This window comes from Pithys albifrons, chromosome 19, assembly GCF_047495875.1.
Source record: "Pithys albifrons albifrons isolate INPA30051 chromosome 19, PitAlb_v1, whole genome shotgun sequence".
Taxonomy (NCBI): domain Eukaryota; kingdom Metazoa; phylum Chordata; class Aves; order Passeriformes; family Thamnophilidae; genus Pithys; species Pithys albifrons.
In genome coordinates, this window is record NC_092476.1 from 7,769,158 (window position 1) to 7,792,554 (window position 23,397).

At 49.7% G+C, this 23,397-nt stretch overlaps 1 protein-coding gene across 2 annotated transcripts in view; it reads left to right on the top strand.

Annotated features, from left to right (window-relative positions):
- Positions 1-23,397, top strand: part of MGAT5B (alpha-1,6-mannosylglycoprotein 6-beta-N-acetylglucosaminyltransferase B) — a 64,354-nt gene that overhangs the window by 19,467 nt on the left and 21,490 nt on the right. For both annotated transcript variants that reach the window (XM_071573502.1, XM_071573503.1), the window contains exons 3-8: positions 4,702-4,846; positions 16,090-16,202; positions 17,189-17,262; positions 18,719-18,889; positions 19,721-19,885; positions 20,539-20,708. In XM_071573502.1, coding sequence (XP_071429603.1) covers positions 4,702-4,846; positions 16,090-16,202; positions 17,189-17,262; positions 18,719-18,889; positions 19,721-19,885; positions 20,539-20,708 — 838 coding nt within the window. The remainder of the gene's footprint in view (positions 1-4,701; positions 4,847-16,089; positions 16,203-17,188; positions 17,263-18,718; positions 18,890-19,720; positions 19,886-20,538; positions 20,709-23,397) is intronic.

The following is a 23,397-nucleotide window of genomic DNA, read 5'->3' on the forward strand; positions in this document are numbered from 1 at the left end:
ACCAGTGAGTCCTTGAGGCATCTGACATTGCAGTTCACCCTTGCATTCAGGTCGGCACATGCAGCAAAACTCCCCTGCACACTCATCCTGGCTCCCGTTCCTGGAGGTTCCAGTGGCAGGTTGTGGCGGGGGAGTGATGTCTGCCCACGGCTGTATTCACTCCAGGAAGGTATTTTAAAGAGAAGTGCATCATTAGTGAATTCCCTTGGGTTTCAAGCCATCCAAATTTGAGCATATTGGCTGTTGACTATTCCACTGGTTTCACAGAGAAACTATTCCTTTTTCCACAAGACATCACCCTTAGGGGCTGCTTTCCCTTTTTTCCCCTGATTTCATCCAATTACTTAGCTGTATGCTCTTCTGAAGCACCATAAATAATTCTCCTCCCTCTGCTGTGTTTACCAGCATGTCTCATGAAATCCGGTAAGATATGATTGATTGCAATCATTATTTCCTAGTGCTGCTATGAAAACCTCTGTCAGTTCAGTGATTGCCTTGAAAGCGTGGCTGCCACTCAGCAAAACTGTCAAAACCCTGTCATACTTTAGCAAACTCCAATTAATCTGTTGATCTGGTTTACTTGTATTTTCTTTCCCATCGTTGCTGATTATCAAGGGAAATTAGATTATTTTTTCTTTGTAATTAGCAATTTGGTTGCCTTTTTTTTTTAAAGAAAGTGGTCTGCAGGACTGTTTTACTGGGTTGAGTCAGGTTTGGATTTATCCTGGTTGCCTGTAGTGCTGTTTGTAAGTCCCTTTTTTTAGGGATCTTCATGCCTGGCTTCAGGAGAAGCCAAGGGTCCTGGCTGGGCTTGCTTCCATCCTCTGAATCCCTGTGGATGGCTCGGGCAGCTGAGCAGCCCTTTGGCAGGTGTCTGTGTCTCTGCTTCAGGTTAACAAATTAATCCTGGCTCTTGCATTTTTAAAAGAGTCGCTTCAGCACTTTTCCTCCTTTCTTTTGGTTTTAATGAGACACACTTTCCAAGAGATGTAATAATCAGTGCCAAAAATGTCAGGTCGTTGTTAGCCTTCTTCAGCTGCTGGAACAACAACAACAACAACAGCAACAAGGACCAGGAACAGAAAGAGAGAGGTGTTGATGAGGAAAAGCTTCGACTTCATCTCCAAATGCCAGGAGAGGGCTGGGGGAGATGTGCCCCACCACAGCTCTGCTTACTGGCAGGGTGCCCCAAAAGATAACACAGGGAAGGCTGGGATTATTTTTTATTACTATTTTTACTTAGGATTTATGGGTTTTTTATTTCTTTATTGGAGAAGGAGTGTTTCAGCTCACTGTTGACAGCAAAGCTCAGAGCTTTGCTGTTGAAAAGCATCCTAGAATCTCTCAAAACCAGCTGGGAAATTGGATGGTGGCAGTGACATGAGGGGAAATCTCAGGGAAAGCTCAGCAAAGCCAGTGAGAGCACTGGGGAGTGGGGCAGGCTGGTTGGGGGCCTCAGCACTGGGGCTGGAGCTTGCAGCTCCACTTGCTGCTGGCCTCTCTGGCATGCAGGGGGAGACTGTTTTTTCCCAGTGGGAATATCCTTGTCCCACATCAGTGATTTGGGAGCAGAACTGTCTTGTTAGCTGTTCTTCTGTGGTGAAGACTCAGATCAGGCATCCTTGTCTGGCTTGCCTGGAGTGTGGATGTGTCCTGAGCAGCAGGAAATCTCCATCTCCAGGTGATCCCTGGGGAGCTTAGTCTGTGCAGTGGGAACTTGGCACTGAGCACCTTTGGGTGCCTGCTACAGAAATCAGTTCACTGCTGCCTCCTGGAAATGTGAGTTCTGTGCCTCAGTTTCCCTGTCCCCCTGCCCAGGGTGGCATTAGGCTCTCTGAGCAGGGCTGGAGAGGCCCTGGGACCCATCCCAAACCCCTCAGGACTGCCCAGGTCTCCTCTACAGGGACCAGCTCTGCTCAGGCTTTTAGAGCAGCTGTTTAAAATTCAAATGAGCTGCACCACTAAACAGGGCTCTGTAATCAACAGAATGCGGCCTGGCTACAGGCTGGGGTGACAGCTCAATTTGAGCTGCAAAGGCAGCTCTTGGTCATCCCCATTGCCTTCCCAGGTATGATTCTTGTGCCCTCCCAGCAAATCATCACAACCTGATCACCCCCCACCCTAACAAGCTGAGATCCAAATCCTTGAACGAGGTGTACTACTCTGTTCATGGAACCCTGATGGTTGTGGTTTCAGCCTTTTTGGCCAGCTGTAGAAGTTTTGTTGGGTCCCTTTCTTGACCTCCAGCTTCACCCACTGACACAGGAGCATCCCAGAAGGATGAGCAATCTCTGTCTTGCTCAAAATCTCTGTCTTCCTCAAAAACCGAGGTCTAAGCTCTGACCTGCTGGCCATGCTGGGATGTCAGAGCAGGAGCAAATTCGGAGTAGAAATTCCCATTTGGTGAGTAATCAGTCCTAGGGTGGGCAGAGAGTGCCAAGAGTTGTGATCCATGCACACAGCCTGGCTGTGGGAAGGATGTCACTTAGTCTGTGGGCAAATAAGTCATGTGGATTTTCTGACTTAAGCCCATCTTGGAACTTTTCTATTTTCTTTGGCCATGCCTTTGCCTGATTTGCTCAGCTGTTTTTGGGGTGACTTTGGTCAAAATGGAACTCCAGGGTCCAATTTTCCATGATTTTTCCCCCTGTAGCATCTTTTTATTCCAAGTTCATTAGTGCTGCTGCTCTTCAGTAGGACAGTCTGTGACTTGTCTCTCAACTAGTGGACTGGTGGGATGGGCAAAGGTGGCTCCTGCATTCCCAGACCTGTCCAGGGAGGTCTGGGCACCCACCAGTTCAAGTAGAAGCCGCCAACTTCCTGACATGGAACTGGAGGGATGTTTGAGGAAGAGCCCAGTTTTGGTCTCCATGAATGGTGATGAGTTTTTTATTTTTTTGAGGAATTGTTTTTGCTCTCAGTGTTTCTTCCATTCCGTTAGATAGCGTCAGGAAAGATAATGTGTTGCTGATAATCTCAGCCAAGCGTGGGAGACAGCCTTGGGCGAGGTCTGGCTGGCCTGGTGTCAGCTTCTGGAGGGGTTAAGGGTTGGCTCCTGAGCCTGTGTTCAAATGCCACGCATCTGACAGCGACACAGCCGCAGTGATCCGATGCTTTCCCAGTGCCTGCCGGGGTGAGAATCAGAGGGGGAGTGTGGGTGCTGGATGCCAATGCAGCCTTCTTCCATCAGAGCTGGAAACTAACCCCTGGCAGCTCTGGCTCCAGCAGCACAGCATCTGGAGCTGGAGTTAGCGGGTAAATTACTGGGGCAGTGGAGATGGAGCCAGGGCTGCAGTTCTGCAGCAGCAGGAGCTGTAACGATGAGCAGGATCCCACTGCAGTCATACACCACTCTCATCCCAAACCCAAACATCCAGCACTTGCATTCAGACCTTTGTACTCTTTGATGTGCTCAGCAGCTTGAATCAGCTCCTGTGGTGAGGAGAAGCCCATGCCAGGGTTGTCCCTGGCACACAATGCCATTGGGATGCCCCACTTCATCCCACCACCCTGGCTGAGCTGGGTGCAGGGTGCTGTGCCAGGGTGGGGCATCTCAGGGATGCACCAACACAGCCACACCCTGGCTTTGCAAGGCTGGTTGTGTATCTGTTTGGGGATGCAGGAGGTGTCCCTAAGTCCTGAGAGCCACCCAAGGTGTCCAGCAGGCACTCGCCTTCCCAGCACCTCCCGCCCAGCTCCTGCTGCTCCCTAAATTAAATATGTGCTCCCTCTTGAAAAGCACATGTGAGTGGTGTGGCAGAGATAAGCTAAACGGGAGAGGTTCAGGGGATTATGCACTGATTAAGTTATTACCAACGTGAAATGAGCCGCACTGAGATGAAACAGGAGCTTTATTTTCTGTTCCCTGGCTCCAGGCTCAGGCTGCCTGTCACTAGATGGCAAATCAAACTGGGAGCCAGGAGCTCCTCTGTATATCCCCAGTGCTTTCAGAGCAGCAGCAGGTCAGCGCTGTGCAAACCCATAGGAACCAGAGTGCTAAATGGGGCTGGGAATTGGGGGCCTTCCCTGCTGTGGGGGATTTGCTGAGATGCAGCATTTGAGACAGAGCTATTTCCACTGCTGGACTATCCAGCCCATAGCAGATTTTGAAAGAAAATAAATTTTCTGTAACAGGAAAATCCGGTGCTGCTGGGAGGATGTATTGGGGGAGGACCACCTATTTGCTTAGTTTCCCATGTTTTTCCTTAAGCATTCCCTGCAGGCTGCTGTCGAAGGCAGGATGCTGGGCTAGGTGGGTCTTGGAGAGTGAAAAATAGAAGTGCAAAATGAAAGGCTGTTTGGTTAGTGTTTGGGAATAAAGTTAGTTTCTCATAAGCCCTCAAGACAGGCTGAATAATTCAGGAGTTCATGACTGGAGAGGCAGGTGAGGAGGCTGGATGCAGAGCTGGTATAACTGCTGGCTGTTGGGAGCTGGAGTAACCCAGCTGGATTTGGGCACAGGGATTCACCCTGCCTGGGCAGCTTGATGGGGCTGTGGATCTGTTGGCAGAGCCAGGGAGGGGATATTGGGGACAGCAGAGCACTGAGATGGCCCAGGTGCCACCAAGCCCACCTGTAGGGCTGAGGAGCACAGGACCATGGGCAGCTTTGGGGCTGAGGCTGTGGGGAGGGGGATTTTCTGGGTGGGACACAGCAGTGCCCGTTGTGACTGTATCTCACTTGCCCTTTGTGTGCCTGCAGTGATGGGCGCGCTGGAGTCCCGAGGGGTGCTGCGGCGGATGAGTGACATGCTGGAGATGCTGATGAAGAGGATGGATATCCTGGCCAGGCTGGAGAATAGTACTGATTTCCACAAAGGGGATGAAGCACGATTCCCTCTGGACAGGTCAGTTGGCTGTGCTGATGCCCCCTGATGACCCTGTGGAGCAAAACACCCCCGTGTGCTGCACAGAGAGTGTGGGGCCCACTGGGACATGGGGCTTGGACAGATCTTGTGTATTGTTGTTTTCCACTTATGGAACCCTTTTCCTTTGGCATTTCTGAACTTACTGTGATTTTTGATGTTTCTTGTCCTGGCTGCTAGTGCTGCAGTGTGGGAGGGTGTCCTGCACTGCTGTGCTGTGGTGGAGCTGAAGGTGGGATTCTCTGAGGGCTGAGCAGCACCTGGTACATGGGCTGTGTTTCCTCTCTCATTAAATCCAGAGCAAGTTCAGGACACTGTCTTTGTGCCCTTATTCCTGGGGTAGCTGTGGAGGTGATTGTTATTTAAAATCCAGAGCTGAGGTGTTTGGCTCTGGAGTTGAGCAAGGCTTAAAATGTGCAGAAGGTCTTATAGTGGTGCCCTGGCTCCCCTTGATGCACATCTCAGTTGGCAGCTTGAGAAATGCCATCAGACCTTCCCGTTGTAACTTGTGGATTTGCTAAAGAGTCATTTCTCTGTGCTTTGGGAGCCTTTAAACATTTATTGATACAATTTGAGTGTCATGCCAAGACCTGCAAAAATGGTGGCTGGAAGGGCAGAAGAGCAAAGATGAAAAGAACAAGGTGAGCAGCACTTGGGACAAACTTTGCAATATGGAAAAGATGGATTTTGTTCAGGTGGAGTCACAGGTGATACATGAGAGGTGGGTGGTAGGCATGCAATGGTCACTGCTGCCCCCTGTTATATGTCACCAGTGCAGGAGCTGTGGTGCATCCTGATGGCTCTCACCTGGCATTGCCACCTCCACCTCTGCCATTGCTGTGCTCAACAGTCTTCCTGTGCCTCCCTTTTCCCATCATCATTTCCATTTCTCTCCCTCCCTTTCCGTACTAGTCTCTTCTGCGCCTGTAGTGGAAAATAGAGTAAGCGAGCCTGTAATTAAGGGCTGAGCTCTGCCATCTGCCTGCACACCTGAGTTAGAGCTGCACAGGCAGCCATGGAGTGCCTGGTCTTGCCTTTTATGTAGCATCATTTCAGCCACTAAAAAACATAATTTACCTTGGTAATGGCAGGCACTGGGGATTTTGTCGTTATGAGCCTGGCTGGTACCCAAGTGTACGAGATCACTGGAGAGCAATGGGCAGGACTGTTAATGCCAGCCACTGGAAGGTGCTTGCTCACACTTAATGATTTTCTTGACCAATCTTGTGTTAAAAGAGCTAGTAATTTCAGGTGGGGGTAATTTCTGTGGACTACAGCAGTTGCTGGCGGATGGGGATTTGGTGTTTCAGATCTACCTTGTGGCTGGTCACTCCAAGGCCATCACCTGGGGAGACCAGAGAGGGTGGGACCTTATGGACCCCCATCAAAACAGCCTCAGGTTTTGTGTGTGTGCTCAGATGGGCCTGAGTGGTTGAGATTACACATCTTAAATTTCAGGAGTAGAAAATCAGAAAGTGATTTATCACCCTTTGCTCCTTATAAATAATGTTTTGCTTCTTAAAAATCAATTGAATTCAAGTACCTTCACTTGATCCTGTGTCAGAACAGATCTGTCACCTCTCTTTTTTCTTCCCTGGCCTGTGAAGGTCAGATTCTGGTGATGGGACAGAGCATCTGCAGGTGAAGAAACGATTGAATGGGGGTTTTGTTGCAGGTGGGTTCTTGCTGTGGTGGTCTGTAAAGCACTGGCAGCATTTGCAAACACTTGTGAAGCCTTTCCCAAGTGCTTCCCTCCTTCCCTGCAGGCCTGGGTTTGCCTGTGGTCAGAAGACACGTGTTGGAAATGTAAGACCTGCACTGGGTCTTGACAGGTTTGAGTGGCTCCATCTCTGCTCCCACTTGTGCTGCCTCATCCGTAGTGCCCTTTCTTGGCTTGTCCCAGTCCTTGCCACCCTTTCCACGGTACAAAAGGCAGCTGAAAGGGTGTAGAGCCAATACACCCTGTCTGCCACCCTGCTCTGAGCAGAGCCTGGCTCCATGCTGACCCTGCTGCTCTGATGGATGCTCTCCAGAGCTGAGTGGAGCATCCCAGGAGGAATCAAATAGCATCTGTTGCAAAACCTGGGCTGAGACCCTGTGGAATAGGCATGCTGAGGTCCCTCATTCTTTGGGGGTAACCTGGAGGTCCCCTGTGCTGAGGAGGAATGCACACCACCCTGGCACTAAGCAGTATCTCCTGGTCCCAGATCTGCCCCACGGAGACATCTGGGTGCTGTTCGTCATTAGGACCCCAGGATTCCACCAAGGGCTTTTTCCCTTCCCTCCCTGTCTCTGTCTCTTTGATCACCAGTGACCGACTTGAAGCTGTCAGTGAAAGATAATAGAATTAAAGGGTACTAATTTCAAAGGGATTTTAGTCTTCAAAGCATCTGTGGTTTGCAGGGCGGCCGCCTCGGCTCCTTCCCGCTCAGCAAAGCCGCGAGCGGGGGCTTTGTGGTTCCACTTGCACAAAAGTGGATTAATTCTTGTTTTTACAAAGTGCTCTCCTGCTTAACGATGGATCTCTGAAAAAATTGGGAGGGCTTGGCTGTGCAGAGCCCCAGCTGAGAGGAAGGAGGTGGAGGCTTTGGTGGGCTTTGTGGAGTAGTCTGTGAGCTCTGTACCTCTCCAGCAGAGACCTGGGATGGCTTTACCCTTGGAAAGTGCAAGGAGGAATTTACAGGGTGGAATTAATGACCTGCCTGGGAAAACCTCCCAGCTGCCAGGGCAGGCAGCTTTATGTGGCTGAACATTGCTCCAAAAGCTTTCTTGCTCCGTAGGGGCTGTCTGATGGAATACCACACAGGTGCTCCTTATGTAGCCCACCAGCCTCTTAAAATCCTTTAGGTAAAACACTTGGAAAACTCGAATGGTCAACATCCTCCGTAGAAGAGCTGCCCAGGGGTTTTGTGGGATGTGAAGCTGCACCTGTGAACCCCGGGTGTTCCTGGATCCCTTCTCCAGCCCTCCCTGGGCTTCCTGCTGCCTGCATCCTGCCCACACCCTGCCCGTGCTGGGAAGGGAAGCGATGAATTCCCTAACGAGGGTGAGCAGCCTGCCAGTCAGCTGCAGAAAAATCAATACTGCTGTTAATTGAATACAACCCTCGTAAATCAACAGAGGGGAAGGAAATTAGGAGTACTTATGGAAGCCTCCTGGAGAGCTGTTTACTGGGCAAGGGAAATATTAGTTTGTAGTGTAAGTGTTGATCTCTCAGTGGAAAGTGCTTGGGAGGGAGGGAGGAAGGCAAGGAGGGGTTGTGAAGTGTCTGACCCAAGCTGGCACCATAACCTGACAATGTTGGGTCTCAGAGAAGCCCTTTTCCAGGAGTTGGGCTGCCCTTGCCCACCTCATCCCATAGGGACATGGCAGAGGGGAAGGCTGAGGTCTGCAGTGTTGCCATCCCTGGTCATCCCTCTTCCCCACATGGTGGTTAGCCTGCAAAGGGTGTTATTTGCTAACGACTGATTAATCTTCAAGCTTAATTACTGCCAAGGCTCAGTTAATTTCCACACACTTTAAGTATTTGTTCTTGTAATCATTACATGACTCCATATTCCCCCAGTAATTAAAAGTCTCGCAATATGACACTAAATGGATGATGTTCCTGCATCCTGCCAGCCTGGCTCTATTAATTCCTGAATTGTTGCCATTGGTAAGCTGGCTGGAGTGAAATCACTGCCAGATGCCATGGTCCCTGACCACCCAGGTGAGCCTGGAGTGGTCTTGGACCCCTCTGTGCATCTTCTCCCCATCTGTGGGGCTTGGGGAGGGCATTAGCAAGGAGAGGTGGTGCTACAGGGTGGAGCAGCCCATGAGGAAAGTAAGACCTGTGCTGTGATAAAAGTCCAGCTTTGCTGGGTATTTGTTCTGCTGAGCAACATCAGAGGTGCATTAAAGGGCAGGAGCCCTCCCTGGCACTCACCTTCCTCACAGGTTCCACAACCCATTCCATCCTGGCAGAGGCTGTGAATTGTTCCTTGCCAGCTCCTGAGGACACCTCCAGCCTAGTCCTGGATGATTTCAGTGTCATCTTGGAGGGGTTGGGCACAGCACAGGGGGTCACTGAGGGTCTGGGGTCCCCATCAGGGTCAGGAACGGACATATGTGGGGAAATTCGTGGCTGGGCAGCTGAGATAAATGGCTTTGCTCTCTAAGGCAGGATGGAGAGGTGGCTGTGTGCTGCTAGCAGGGGAAACTGGGTCCATCCACACACTCCCAACCTTACAGGGGGGCTGTGGCCTCATGAGAGTGCCCCACAGCCAGAGGGTGATGGGCGCCACCAGCACAGTGGGGGTACAGGTGTCCAGGTATGCCCAGGTCACTCACACCTTCCCTTCCTGCTCCCAGACTTGTACCTCCCCAGCACCTCCAGCTTGATTTGCTGAACCTGCCTCAGGCTTTGCTCTCTGTGTGTTTTCTGCCTTTCCAGGCCAAAGCATTGACACATCAGGGACTGTTTTATCACAGGGATTGCAAATGAGTCTTCTTGATGCATTAATACCTGGAGGCAAAGTGCAGTCACTGGTGTTTTTGTGCCATGGCTGGTTGTGTTGTCTGGGGTGGCTTGTACTGGGATAGCTCTTGGCCCTAGTCCCATTGGGACAGTGCTGAGGGACTGGGGATGTGGGGTGGGAAGGAGTGTGGCCCCAGTGTGTTTTTTCCAGGCTGTGTCTGCTTTACACTACAAGGAAAATCAGATCCTGCTAACCCTCCATCAGATGTCCCTGATTGTGAAGCAGCTGGGAGCAAACAAACCCCTTCAGAGGGATGAGCTTGGGGGTTTCCCAGCTGGAGGACACAGACATGATGGAGGAGGGGTGCCTGAGGAGGCTGCTGTGCTGGCAGAGGGAGCAAAAGCTGCCGAAATAACGCTGCTAAAATGAAGCAGAGCATGACCATGAAATAGCTGGCAAAGGAAGTGTGAGGCTGAGGGCTGGATCTTACCCAGGGGATCCCCTGCCCTAGGGATCACAATTAAAGCTGATGGGTTTGGTCTAACTTTTGGGCAGGTCCCTCTTTAGTCAAGACTGCCAATGCCTTCCCAGCTCACTGAAGGTGGTCTCTCACAGCCTGCATCAGGCTACCCAAGCCTGTATCCGAATTATGCCCCAACAAGGTGATGGTCCCATACCCCTCTTGTTCATGATCCATAGGTTCCATAAATAAAACCACTGCTGTTCAGGTGTGTGGCTCAGTTTGGTTCTGCCTTTGGAATCAGGAGGAAAACAAAGGTTTGGGTGTGTGGCTTCAGTTTCGTGTTTTGCTTGGGAGGGATCTGTGACCACTTTGTCACATTCCTAAAATATTTTAATTAATAATGTTGATTATACTTTGCTGGCAAATTCTCCCTGTGTTGGTGAGCTACAGGGTTTGTTTGGAAAGTTCGTTTTCATAGTTTTTTTCATGGAATTTACTGTCAACTTACTAAAATGTCTGTGTCTTCCCATGGGTTGTGCAGCTGTGGGCTTTGGGTTAGCTCAATTCTGGTCGTCTGTAAAAGTATTTGTGTGAGAAAATTCACCCATGATCAACTGAAATGAAAATAAATGGAAGTACTTCAGTGAGTTAAACGCTCTGGTATTTATTAAGTGATTTATTATGGAACTTGGTGTTGGAGCAGTTCAGGCAGGACTTTGCCTATGCATCATCTGGTCTTTGCTTCCAATGAGTTTCCAAGGAATGCTCTCATCCCAAATCATGCTCTCTGGGATATTTTCCCTGCAAGCACAAACATGGCCAGAGCAAACTCAGGTCCTCGTTTAGGTGGTTGTGGAGGGAAGATTGAACTGTTTATGTCATTCCTGAGCTGGAAAACATTGTAGTCTACAGACATTCCAGAAATTACACTGGAAGCAAACTCTGTTCTGATTCTTTACAAATATTTTTATTTAATTTTAATTTTTCATCCAGTTGACTGGCTGGAGCTGCCTGTGAAGAATAAACCCACTTCTCAGTGATACAGGCATGTGGCTCCTGGGGAAGTTGCAAAGCCAAGTGCTGCATCCCTGTCCTTGTTTGATGTCAGAAAAGGCACTGAGGATCTGAGCAACCTGGCAGAGCCCACTCCAGGGGGTAGCAAAGCAGGGAGTCCTGTGCCTCAGCCACAGCACTTCCCCTGATGTTACTATAAATTTGTAGCAGGCTGATAGCAGAGCTTTGGACTGTTGCTCTGCTCCTTGTGGAGCTGAGCCTTTCCCAAGTAGAGCAGAGCTTGGAGCCCTCCCTGCACTCCCCATCATGGCCCCTGGTGTGCTGCCCTCCCCACATGGACCACCAGCTCAAACCAAGCTTAGGGTAAAGCTCCAGCACCAGAGAGAGATGAGGAGTAAAACCAGGATTGCAAGTCCAATAGACACAAACTGCACAGCAGAGCCTGTTGAGTGGGTCACCTGCCACAGCCACTGCTGCCTTTCCCACTACACCCGTCCTTGGGGTCAGGGAACTGTGACCCAAATTTTAGGAAGAGCGTCATCCATTCAATAACCCCCTGTGTCTGTGTCTTGCCCTGTCCCACATGTGCAGCCCTGGCCCCTGGACTTTTGGATGAAACCATCTGAGAGAGGACGCAGAGATACGCACAAGGGCATAGACCTCCCCAAAAAATTTACCTCCAGCATTGACAAGATTTACTTGGATTGCCTTTCTTCAGATGACCAAAGCTTTTAATTTCTCCTTCATGTTGGAGATGTAAATAATTTTTTTTAATTATCCAGGACTTGGATGAGGGCTTTTCCTCTCATCCCTGGGGCACCTCAGCTTTTCAGCCACCTGTTGGGTGACCCTGAGCTTGTTCTGCTGTGAGGGGGTGGGGATGGATGGATGGATGGATGGATGGATGGATGGATGGATGGATGGATGGATGGATAGATGGGGAGAGAAACCTGAGCCCTCAGAATTACCTGCTGGAGATGCCTTTGGGGTTCATTTCCCTGGGAGATATCCCAGCCCAAGGGCTGCAGCAGGTACCAGAAGGATGGAGAAGTCCCTTTTCCCATGGCCATCAGTGCTGCCTGTGGGATTTCAGCTCCCTGTCCTGGGAGAGTGAGGCTGTTGTGGGTCTGGATGTCAGGGGGTGATTACTGGTCCCCAGAGGTGGGGAAACAGCATGAGCTCAGCACCAGCCCTGGGCACCCTCCCCTGCTGCTTTCTGCTCTGCTTTGGGTCTTTGGGCAAAAAATTTTAACATCCTTAGAGAGGCAAATGGCAGCGCAGACGGTGTAATGAGCAAGTTGAAATCCTTTGGTAAACTGCTCTGTGTGAATATTGAATTTGTTGAGGTATTATCTTCAGAACATCTGCTTTTCTCCATCTATATTGGTCTTCCCAAAGCCATGGTTTCACTGGTGAATAACAAGAAATATTGGATGAGCAAGCAGATATGTTTAGGGCTTGTATTATGAAGACAACACACAAATAGAAAGAGATTCATCTTTTTATAATGCCACTTTTATAAAAGGCCATAAAAACACAGTGGCTTGTAAAGGGATAAACAGGATGAATCTGAGCTGGTTCTGCGGGGTTGGGGACAAGAGGCAAAGTGAAGGGAACCAAATTAATGCATAAAAAAGTGAAGGAAAACTCAGCCTCCGGTGATATTATATGGCAAATGATCTGCCAGTGGGGAAAGATACATCTTAATAGCAGTTTTTGAAATGAGATGAATACTGTATACAGAGCATTATAAGGCACAGTGTGATCTGAATCTTAATCAACACAGGGAAATATAAATCTGAAAATAATAAAGATGAAATCAATATTGATGGTTAGGAGTAAAAGTACTGTATTTGCTGTAGTAAATGGTTTTAAGGTCCCAGGGAAAAAATTGTTCTAGAAAAGCTGTAGTAATTTAGTGTAGTTTCAATAGCTGACACAGTGCCAGCATGTTTTGGTGGCATTTAAACTGTTGCTATGGAAAAATTTAAAAAGCAAGAAAGGAAAAAGCAAAAATCTGCTCCCTGGGCAGAGGTGGTACTGGAAGGGAGGAGTCCTTTCTGCTGGGATGGCAGTGGCCGTGCTTGGATGGAACCACCTGGTGGGATATTTGCCTTCTGCTTAGCTATCACTGAGCAGAATAAACCTCTTACCTTGTCCTTCCCAGTGTCTCTGGTTGCTAAGAATAAGGCATCAAATTCCTACAAGGCAGAGAAAACCTTTTTGCGTTTGAGATTTTGCTTTAAATGTCTTATTTCCTTGTCCTCTGCCCGGGTGACAAATCGCTGTACTGATAGGTGATGTAACTTATGCTTAACCTGCTTGTCACCTCCTTAATGCATTACACGAAATTTGCTGCTCAAGTGATAGCCTTGTTACCCGGCAGATCCAAACACCGAGGCCTGTCAGTGCTCCTGACGTGGGAGCTCTTCACCCCAGGCATGAAATCCCCTGCTCAAAGTCACAGCAGTTTGGAGATAGTGAGTTTAGCAAGCAAGGGTGATGAGCATACAAGTGCGGGGAGAATTGAGCTTGGCTCCCCTCCTTTTGAAGGGACACTTTCAACCTTTTTTCCATCTTCTTTAATTATGTGCTGAGAGCCATGGTGGACTTTCTTTGTGTCACTTTGCAGTAACCCTCTGTGTGTCAGGGAAAGCCCCGCAGAGCTGTCTTTTTGGGAGAAGCAGAAGTGCTGACTGATGCTCAGACATACAATTTTAAACCTAAGGGCTCTGAGGTGAAACCTTTGTCTTTGGGCATCAGCTTTAGCTTTACAAGAGCTGGGCAAGCTGTCCTGGATCCTGGGCAAGATTCACACCCGGTGGAAAACAGCACTGTGGCCGGAGCTCTGGCAGGATTTGTGCTGGCTGTGAGACTGGGCCTGGAAGGAAGCCATTTGTTTAGGATAACAATCCTAATTTGAGCATGTTCATGGGTGCCCAGTGCTCAGCCCTGGCTGAGCTGAGGTCTGAGGTCATCAGTGAGGAGGTGGGGACTAAGGTTGCTATCAACTTTTGAGATTCACCTGATTAGTTGGGTCTTTGGGAGCAGGTTTGGACACAGGTTAGAACTGGGAATTTTGGGAAGAGATAGAACCTGAATTTTGGGCTAATCTGGGTGGTCTGAAGTGTGGGAGCAAAGTTGCCTTGGCTGTGGTCATTCTCCCTCATTGCCATGAGTGTTGGAGAAACCTGGGAAGCATCTTCACCAAGCCAACACCCCTCTCCTATTGGAAGCAGGAGTTTGGGCTCACTGGCTCTAAATTTGCTGCATCCATGCAATGTTTGCTCTTAAATTGCCCATCCCAGCCATTTACTGAGTGCCTCTGCATCACCTGGCAGCTGTTTGCTGGTGGAAAAAAGGGTTGCAGAAATGGGAGTTTGTGAACTTTCAGGCCTGGCTGAACCACACAGCCCTCAGAGCAGGATAATTTTGTCTCCGTGAAGCCATGCTGGAAAGCAGAGCTTATCTCAGGTTATTTTTGTGCCCATATTTTCCCAGGGCCTCATGAGCAACCTCCCTGCTGCAGTGGTTACAGCAAGATACCAGTGGGATACCTGGGGTTTATTCTCTGCAAAGGTTAGAAGTGACTTGGGGGCAATGGTGTCCTCTGCATTTAATTATTATTTCTTAAAAGCCCAAGATTGGTGGCTCCCTGTGGAGTTATGCAGCCTGAATATTGATGGTCGTAAACCACGCCAGAAGGAAAAATGTGGGCTGCCTGCTGCTGGCAAATGGACTTTAAATCAACAACCGAAGCAGTGTCGGTTCATAAAACCAGGATTTTTTTAGCCTTGAGGACAGAGGTACTTTAAATCCCAGCCTTCGGGTTCACTGATCTGCTGGAGAACAAACATAAAACTCCACCACGAAGGACCTGACATCAGCACATATTTTTCGTGCCATGAGTATTCAAGGTAGCCCTTTTGGTTTTGCTCACTGCATATGACATTTCCTTGTATTATAATGATCTCGGCAGCAGCAGGAGACAAAACTTACGACCCAAATGCTGCAGAAGGGGAAATTATTTACTGTGATATCCATGCTTGTTGAGATGTGGTGGCTGTTTGTGGTGGAAGTGGCAGGAGAGGAGCTGGAGGGGAAGAGCTCACTCCTTGTCAAGCCTGGCAGGACACTGCTGCTGATGGATAGAGTTCTCTTTGCCCTTTTACATATTACACCAGGTTTTAATTGACACCTGGCCTCGTCACAGTGCTCTGTCATTGTCTCTACACAGTGTGTTATGTAGATGAGTTTAATGGGGCTATTTAGCCAAGACGGTATTGACTGCCAGGTTTAATTCCATAGAGGCACACACAGCTATTCAAACTGGTGGAGCCTGATCTGAAGCCTTGGTGGGAAGGTGCTTGTTGGCTTTGCTGGGGCTGTGATCCCCAGCCCAGCCCTGGCTCCTCCTGTGCTGCCCTGGTACCCTGTCCCTGCACAGCCCTCGCTGTTGCTCCTTGATGGGCTCCTGCAAATCCACTACAGAATCATTAAGGTTGGAAAAGACCTCTAACACCATTGAGTCCAACCATTAACCCAGCACTGCCAAACCCACCATTAAACTATGTCCCTAAACACATCTGCATGTTTTTGGGGCACTTCTATGGACAGTGATTCCACCATTTCCATCAGCAGCCTGTTCCAATGCCTGACCACACTTCCACTGAAGAAATTTTTCCTGATACCCAATCTGAACCTGCCTTGGTGCAACTTGAAGCTACTTCCTCTTGTACTATCTCTGTTACCTGGGAGAAAAAACTGACACCCAGCTCTGGTGGATGGGCTGGCTTAGGCCATCCACATGTCCTGTGTGTTTTGCATCAGTCTTCTCCAGGCCTATGAGCTTCCTCAGCCCTTCTTGGTTTTCCCTTCTTTTCTCAGTATTTTTATTCTTTTTCTCCAGTTTTTGTTTTCCCATCATGGTTTCCTACGTGCACCACAACGCCAATTGCAGTGGAGGATTTTCAAACATAGCACATCTGAAACATGAAAAACACTTTTTTTTGCAGTCTATTTAATATTTTCCCACATAAAATGCATGGGCACATCCGTGTTTATCAGCACGCTGTGAAAAATGGCAAAATTTATATATAAATACTGATTTACGTGTGTTTTAAATCAAACCTCTTGGATGGCAGTGATTTCTTTGCCCAGTATATGCTGGACCAGGTGTTGTGGTGTTGCATCCTGGAGCCATCCTGCTGGCACCTTCCAAGGGCTTGAATTTTGCTCTAAGCACCTTTGGAGACATCAGATTTCCAGGGTCAGTTTGGTTTCATTCCCAGGTTCCAGCCAGCAGCCGGGTTGATGGAGAGGATCCAAGCTATAGCTCAGAACGTCTCAGACATCGCAATAAAAGTCGACCAGATCCTCCGGAACAGCCTCCTAAATGGCAAAGGTGAGTGTCCCTGGGGGTGCCCATGCTCCAAACCTCTGTTTTGCTGTTGCAATAGGAAGATATGGCCAAGCCTGCCATGAAAGATTTGGTAAAAATGCCAGGAATGGATGCAGATCTGAGTTTGCCTTCCTTGGGAAACTCATCCCTGCAGGGGGGAGGAGTGGTGACAAATCTGAATGGCTGTCAGGTAGAAATGCCAGGAAATTAAATGCAAAATTAAAGGTGAGGAACAGTGCCAGCACAAACACCTGGCTGGAAAAATGTAGTGGTTTGGATCCAAATTCCTAGGGACTGATGGGATTCGGCACCAGGAGAGACATTCCCATCCCACTCTGGCACTGTTGGGAGGGCAGCTGGGCTTTCCAGGTGTTTCTGCACATGACTTCTTGGCTCCAGGGGTTTAGGTAGAAGATCTTTCTGTTGCCTCTTCCACCTCAAGCTTTTTCAGTTATGAGCAAAGGAGGATTTATAGGAGGGGTGGTGGCTTCTATTAACCCAACCGTAGAGGAAGGAAAGATTCTATTACATTTTTAGCCACTTTATGCCTTTTTCTGAAGCTGACCCTGGGAGCTGAGTCAGCTTTCAACAGCTCAGCAGGACAATTTTTATTGCAAGTTTACAGCATAAAGGCTGTTAAAAGCATCCTTAGGTCCTGCTTACAGAAATATGGCTAGGTGGGATCTGGGGTCTGGACCAGGCTGAGGGCATCAGGGAGGTGCTGTAAATGGACCTCCTGAGATTTATGAAAGAGGGACACACTCTCAGCATGGAAGCAAAGTGGATTTCCTCGTTTCTTCCCTGATTTGGGGGAAGATGCTTGATATCTTGGTGTCCTGCGCCACTCGGTGGCATGGGGCTGGCAGCTGTGGTGCTGATGAACATGCCTGGGGGCTGCCAGACCCATCCCATCCCCTCCCCTCACAGCATTTCTAGCTGCTCCACTGCCACATTCCAGCTTTCCCCATGCCCGGTTTGTCTCTCTGCAGTGATGGAAGGCAGGAGGGACCAGTGCGAGGTGCCCAGGGACCCCAAGTACCCTGACTGTGCTGGAAAGGTGGAGGTGAGTCGGGGTTCTCTGTCTGGGAGAAGGTCTTGACCTGGCCTGGAAGCTCCCAGGAAGGGCAGAAAGCAACTGCCCCTGGGGTTAAACTGGGAAGGGCAGTGGGAAGGGGGATGCTTTCCAGAATAAAACTGTTTAGTGTGGGAATGGTACAGTAGGAGGAGCAGAGCTAAAGATGAGGAAAGCAAAGCAGGGCTGTAAGGGAGAAGACACAGGGAAGGTGTCCAGCCTCCTCTGGGAGGCTTTACTGTAGAAATGTAACTGTTTTCCCCCAGTAATAAGCCTTGTTCCTTTGGTTTGAGTCATACAAAGCACTGAGGCAGTAGTACCCAGAGGTGTTCAGGTGGCAGCACAGTCAGCTCTGTAAGACCACCACTGCCTGCAGCCCTCCCTGCCTGCAGTTTCTGTTTAAGACCAGAAGCACAGTGAGGAGAAAGCACCGTCCCATCATCTCTAAATGTCTGGAGCCTTCACTGGTGTCTGGGGAATAACCTCAGCACCTCACAGGGCAGCATCTTGTTCAGGTGGGCAGGACCTCCATCTCAAGTAGGATGTCCTGCCTGACCCAGCCTGCTCTTTACACCTGAGTGCAGCCTGGCATTTGGCCCATACCATGATGGCTTTGTCAGAGGGTGTATTTACATGAACTAATTAAAAGCATCTCCCTTTCCCCTCCCCTTCCCAACCTCCTGCTTCAAGCTCAGGCTTCTGCAGGGCTGAATCTCCCTGAAAAGATGTTGAAGGGGATATGAAAATTATGGGAAGGGGGCTGTACTTTTCTCTTCCCCTGGTGCTAGACATCCTCTCCTTCCATGATTTGAGTAACTTCAGAATGTAACGTAATTGTGGAAGGCTGTAATCCCATCTCCTCTCCTGGTGATTGCTGTGCTTTACATGTTGGTCGCAGTGACTTGTCTCTGAGTAGATTTGTTTTTGTAGTTGAATTAGAAAGAGGCTGGCAAGAGCCATTGTGGGGAATGATAAATTGCTGCTCCAGTCTCTGGTTCTTCTCTTCCATGTGAAATCATCCTTGGGGACCAACAGCAGTTCTGTCTCCTTGCCCCACAGTGCCCAGGGGGATGAAATCAGCAGCTCATCTTGCTCCCCAGCAAAACTAGTGAAGAGAAATCCTTGTGGTGTATCATTTCCTGGGGATTAATGGCTATGCCCCCAAGTAAGGCACGTTTTGGTGCTGGAATCAGTGCTAGAGACTCAGGCAACTCCCAGCAAACCTTTCTGGCTGTTCCTCTGCCCCGTGTGCCCTGAAGACACTGGTGGGGTGAACATCTACACTGCCGGGTTTGCAGCCCTTTATACCCCCTCTGCCCTTCATTTCCATCTCCCAGATAACAGGGATGGAGAACAGAGGTTTTCCATAGCAGGGACACCTGGCAGGGCTGCCACATCCTCTCCTGGGCAGAGCATGAGCCCTATGTGTTTCTTTGTCCCCTTGCAGTGGATGAGGGCCAGGTGGACCTCTGACCCCTGCTATGCGTTCTTTGGCGTGGACGGCACCGAGTGCTCGTTCCTCATCTACCTCAGTGAGGTCGAGTGGTTCTGCCCTCCCCTGCCCTGGCGCAACCAGACGGCGGCTGCACCTTCGCCCCCGCCACTGCCACGGGTGCAGGTAAGGTGGGAACAGCCTGTGTTCTGCCAGTCTGGGGGTTGTTGGGGGGAAACATCAGCTGGAGATAAATGTTCCTAGATCAGCAGTGTCAGCAGGGCCATGATGCCTCTCATGGGTTTTCATGGAATCTCAGGATAGTTTGGATTAGAAGGGACCTTTAAAGGTCAGCTTGTCCAGCCTCCTATCATGGGGAGGGACACCTTCCACTAGGGCAGGTTGCTCCAAGCCCCATCCAACTTGGCCTTGAATGTTTCCAGGAGTGGAACATCTACCACCTCTCTGGGAAACTTATGCCAGTGTTTTACCACCCCCATTGTAAAAAATTTCTTCCTTATATGCATGGTCCAAATAGACTCTTTTAGCTTAAAGCCATTCCCTTTGTCCTGTTAGAGCAGACCCTGCTAAAAAGTCTGTCCTCATCTTTCTTATAAGCCCCCTTTAAGTATTGAAAAGGTACAAGAAGGTCTTCCTGACCCTTCTCTTCTCCAGGCAGGACAACCCCAACTCTCTCAGCCTGGCCTCATAGCAGAGATGTTTCATCCCTCTGATATTTTTTGTGTCCTCCTCTGCACCCACTCCAGCATGTCTGTGTCTTTCCTCTCTTCAGGAATCTGGGATGTTGTGAGATACTCTGGGTGCACTGGGGCCTTTGGGATTTGGTGCATGAAGTGGAGGAGCTGTGGTGGCTCTGGGGAATGCTGTCAATGCAGGAAGAACCTGCAGCACCTCAGCTGCGATGGACAAACCTCCCCCAGCCCCTGGGGCATCCCAGGGGCTCCTCTCACAGCTGCTTTTCCTACACTCACAATGCAGAGCATGTTCCTTTCCTAGGCAGCTTTCCGGAGTGACCTGGCTCACCTCCTGGAGCTGATTGGCACGGGCAAGGAGTCGCTCAGCTTCATGAAGAAGAGGATCCGACACTTGGGCCAGCAGTGGCTGCGGGCGGCTCGGCGCCTCGAGCAGAAGCTCAAGGGGCGGCAAAGGGACCAGAAACACGTACGAGCAAATTGCACAGCAGGGGTTTGTGGTGTGGAGACGGGAAAGCCGAGCCCTTGGGAACACCGGGAGTGGAGACAGCTGGGATGTGAACAAGCTGGGAGGAAAATTCATTTATGGAAGCACGTGGGTGTGCAGAGTTGGTCTATTTTCCATGGACATGACTCCACATGCATTCGGGATGTGGCAGGACTGGTGTTGCTGAACAATGGGGTGGATTTTGGAGTTGAGTCCTGGTGGGTGGGAGATGGTGTCCTGCTGGCAGCCAGCCATCAGCAGTGGGCAGGAGTCTGGCACGTCTCCTCTGGGGACATGCTGAGGTTGCTGGACCTCCTGCTGGTCTGTTTGTGGTGCCCTTCCCTTTGGTCCCTGTGCACTGGGATCTGTCTCCAGTCTGTGGTTCAGACTGTGATGTACATCAGGAACGTGATGGTCCCAGGACACAGAGCAGCAGTCCGGGCGAGCTGGCAAACTCTGACCATTTGGTCTTTGCTAACTGGACATAGATCACTTGCTTTCCTACCTGACTAATTTCCCTACATTATTACTGTGTGCAAAGGACCTGGAGGAACTCAGAGACCATAAGTCATTTTGAGCTGTAAAACCCAAATTGTCCCTTTCCCCAGTACTGACCCCTCTCCTTGTCTCTTCAGATATTGATCCATATCGGCTTCCTGACGGAGGAATCGGGGGATGTTTTCAGCCCTCGTGTGCTGAAGGGGGGCCCGCTGGGTGAGATGGTGCAGTGGGCAGACATCCTGGCTGCCCTCTTCCTCCTGGGACACAGCCTGAGGGTCACGGTCTCCCTGAAGGAGCTGCAGAGGTGGGTGCTGGGTCCCCCAAGAGAGTCTGCCCCCTGCATGTGTGTGGGTTGTATTGAGGTCTTGTGTGAAAGCATGAGCTCAGAAAAGGCTGCAGGTGGCTTTTGCCTGACCTGCATCTTGGGTGGTGATGGTACTGTACTGGTGCAAGTGTTCCCTTCCCTTCCTCCCTTCTGTCCTTGGGGTGGCTTGGGGACCTGCAGGGGAATTTGCTGCTGCTGGAGGCACTTCCAGCTGAGGGATGGGCTTTTTCTGCCATAGGATATGGGACAACACAGGGTGAGAGTCTCCAAGAGGGATCAATATTAGTTGGAAAAAGTAAAAGGGATTAGCTATGTGTCATGTTCCTCTCTGCTGATGCAGTTTTATTATTACTGGGCTGACACTGCTGCTTCCTGTCACTTCACAAGGTTTTGTTGCCTCCTATGAGACATCCTGAGTGGAGGGCAAGTGCCAGAGAACATACAGATTAGGTGGGTTATAAATCAAGAAGTGCCTGGAGCTGCCTCGGGGACTGGGCAGGCTCTGGGACATGCTAAGCCAGCACTGGCCGCATAATGAGCCATGTTGAAAAGGGATTGAAAAAAGCCAACAATCCTGGAGAAAAAGAGCCAAAAAAAAGCCCAACCCAACCCCTGTGGCATTCAGAATTAATGAATGGAATTAGCTCCCGACTAATTAACTCAAAAAATTAATCCTGGTCCTAATGCAAGAGGCAGCAGCTCCTCAAAGAGGCGTGTGTGCATCACAGTGATCCGCGAGGTGTGCTGAGATAAAGTGACGTGCCAAATAATACCTGTGTACCCAAGGATGAAAGAAGTTAATGACTGGGAGGGTTGTGTTGTTGTTGTGTGGTTCTTCTTAGTGTTTTTTAACAAAGAACCTCATGGTGGTTGTTGAAGGAGGGGAAGGAGCTGGTGAGTCTTATGGAGGTTTTGCAGCATACGTTTCCCTCTGTGAGTGACTCTGGAGAGAGCTGCATTGCTGCCTGTAGTATTCTGCCTTTCTCAGAAACATGGGAGCTTCAAACATCAGTTTGCAGGAATGAGACCTCCTCTTCTGACGTGGACTTGGATGTGTCCCTTGGGATGCCTGGGAATGGCTGCTCTGTCTCTTCCTCTTTGTAGCTGAGATGGGAAGTGAGCAAGCCAGGCTGGCGCTGCACATCTTGCCCTTCTCTGGGTCCCAGTGATAGAAACTGTCCCCACCTACACAGGAATGAGTCCTGTGCCTGGCTTTGATCACATTTTAAATGCTGGACACCCATGTTAAGTGCCCACTTTCATATTGTTGGGGCTGGGGTGAGCAGAGGCAGGATCTGAAACTGTAGCCAGATCCTCTCTGTCCCTTTGAAGACTGAGCCCAGCTCTGACTGGGACCCTCCCGCAGCCTATCAAGAGATGGGTTAGTGTGGATGTTAGAAAGGGGGCACAGGTTCTGCCCAAGGGGAGGACTGAGTACTGCCAGCAATCCTGCTCAGTCTTGCAGATCTTCCAGCAACATCCCTGCTTCAGGGCTGGTGGGGAAAGCTTTTGCCTGACCAGTATTGAGTGGGAGGCTTAGCAGAACATGTGTAATTCAGCCTGAGTCATGCTAACAGTTAATCTTGGGCTCTTTGTTAAAGCCTGGAGGGGACTTCACTTGTAGCCACAGCTTTGGGCAGGGGCTGGTTGATGCTCAAGTGGGATGGAGCTTCCCCCTCCTGTAGGGCTGAATTTGTCCTCTCCCATCCTGGGTGTATCTTGCTGAGCTTTGTAGCAGGGCAGGCACCAGTGTTGGGATGGGTTCAGAGGTATTATGCTCCAGGGATATTTTCCTTCAGCAGTGTGAAATGTTGAATCCACTTTTTTTGTGTTTTTCTTTGGCAGCCCCTGTTCCTTTCATGGCTGGGAGCTGTAGCTGCTCCTGCCCAGCACAGCCTTCACTGGCACTCATAAATCATTCAACACGGATTAACTTCTCTCCTGGTTTGTTTTTTTGTCTGTTCAAATTTCTGAGCTGATTTTTCTGTGAGTATTGATCATTGGCAAGAGATCCCTTGGAAGGTTTGCCTGCATACACTTCAGGCAGTGGTTGTCTGAGAGCTGTTCGTTATTAGCATCTGTATTGATTGCAATGCAGCAGTGACTGGAGGTGGGGGTCAGGGTTGGGTCTGGAATGCTGGGGATCAAGCAAATGAGGAGGAGAAAGAAGTAAGGCCCTAGTCAAAAAAACCTGGTGTTTGAGGGCTGGGGGTGAAAACAGGCTGGGAGTGTGACCAGGTGTGCTGGGCACCTCTCCCTGCCAAGGGGCTCCAATGGGGAAAGTAGCAGATGCTCAGTGATAAGGATGAGGAGTGTTAAATGGTTATTCCTCTGGTTTCAGGGACCAGTGCTAGTCTGGAGTGAAGCCAAGGAGCTCTGGGAATCTTGCTCCACAGCTTGGCACTGTCCAAATGTCCCTGTGACATCGCAGTGCTGTATCTGGCTTGACTTTTGCTCACTATAGAACTGAAAGATCTGTGAATTCTGCTGCTATGTCCTACCAGGGGATGATTATTTCTCTTGTTGTTGAACTGAGTTTAGATATTTGTCCTTTTTTGCATTTCTCAGTGAATTTTTAAGGTGTTTCTGATGTATCTTGAGAGGCAAGTGGGGAAACACAAGGTTATCTGGTGCCTTCCAATCCAGACCATTCTGTGGTTCTATGTGC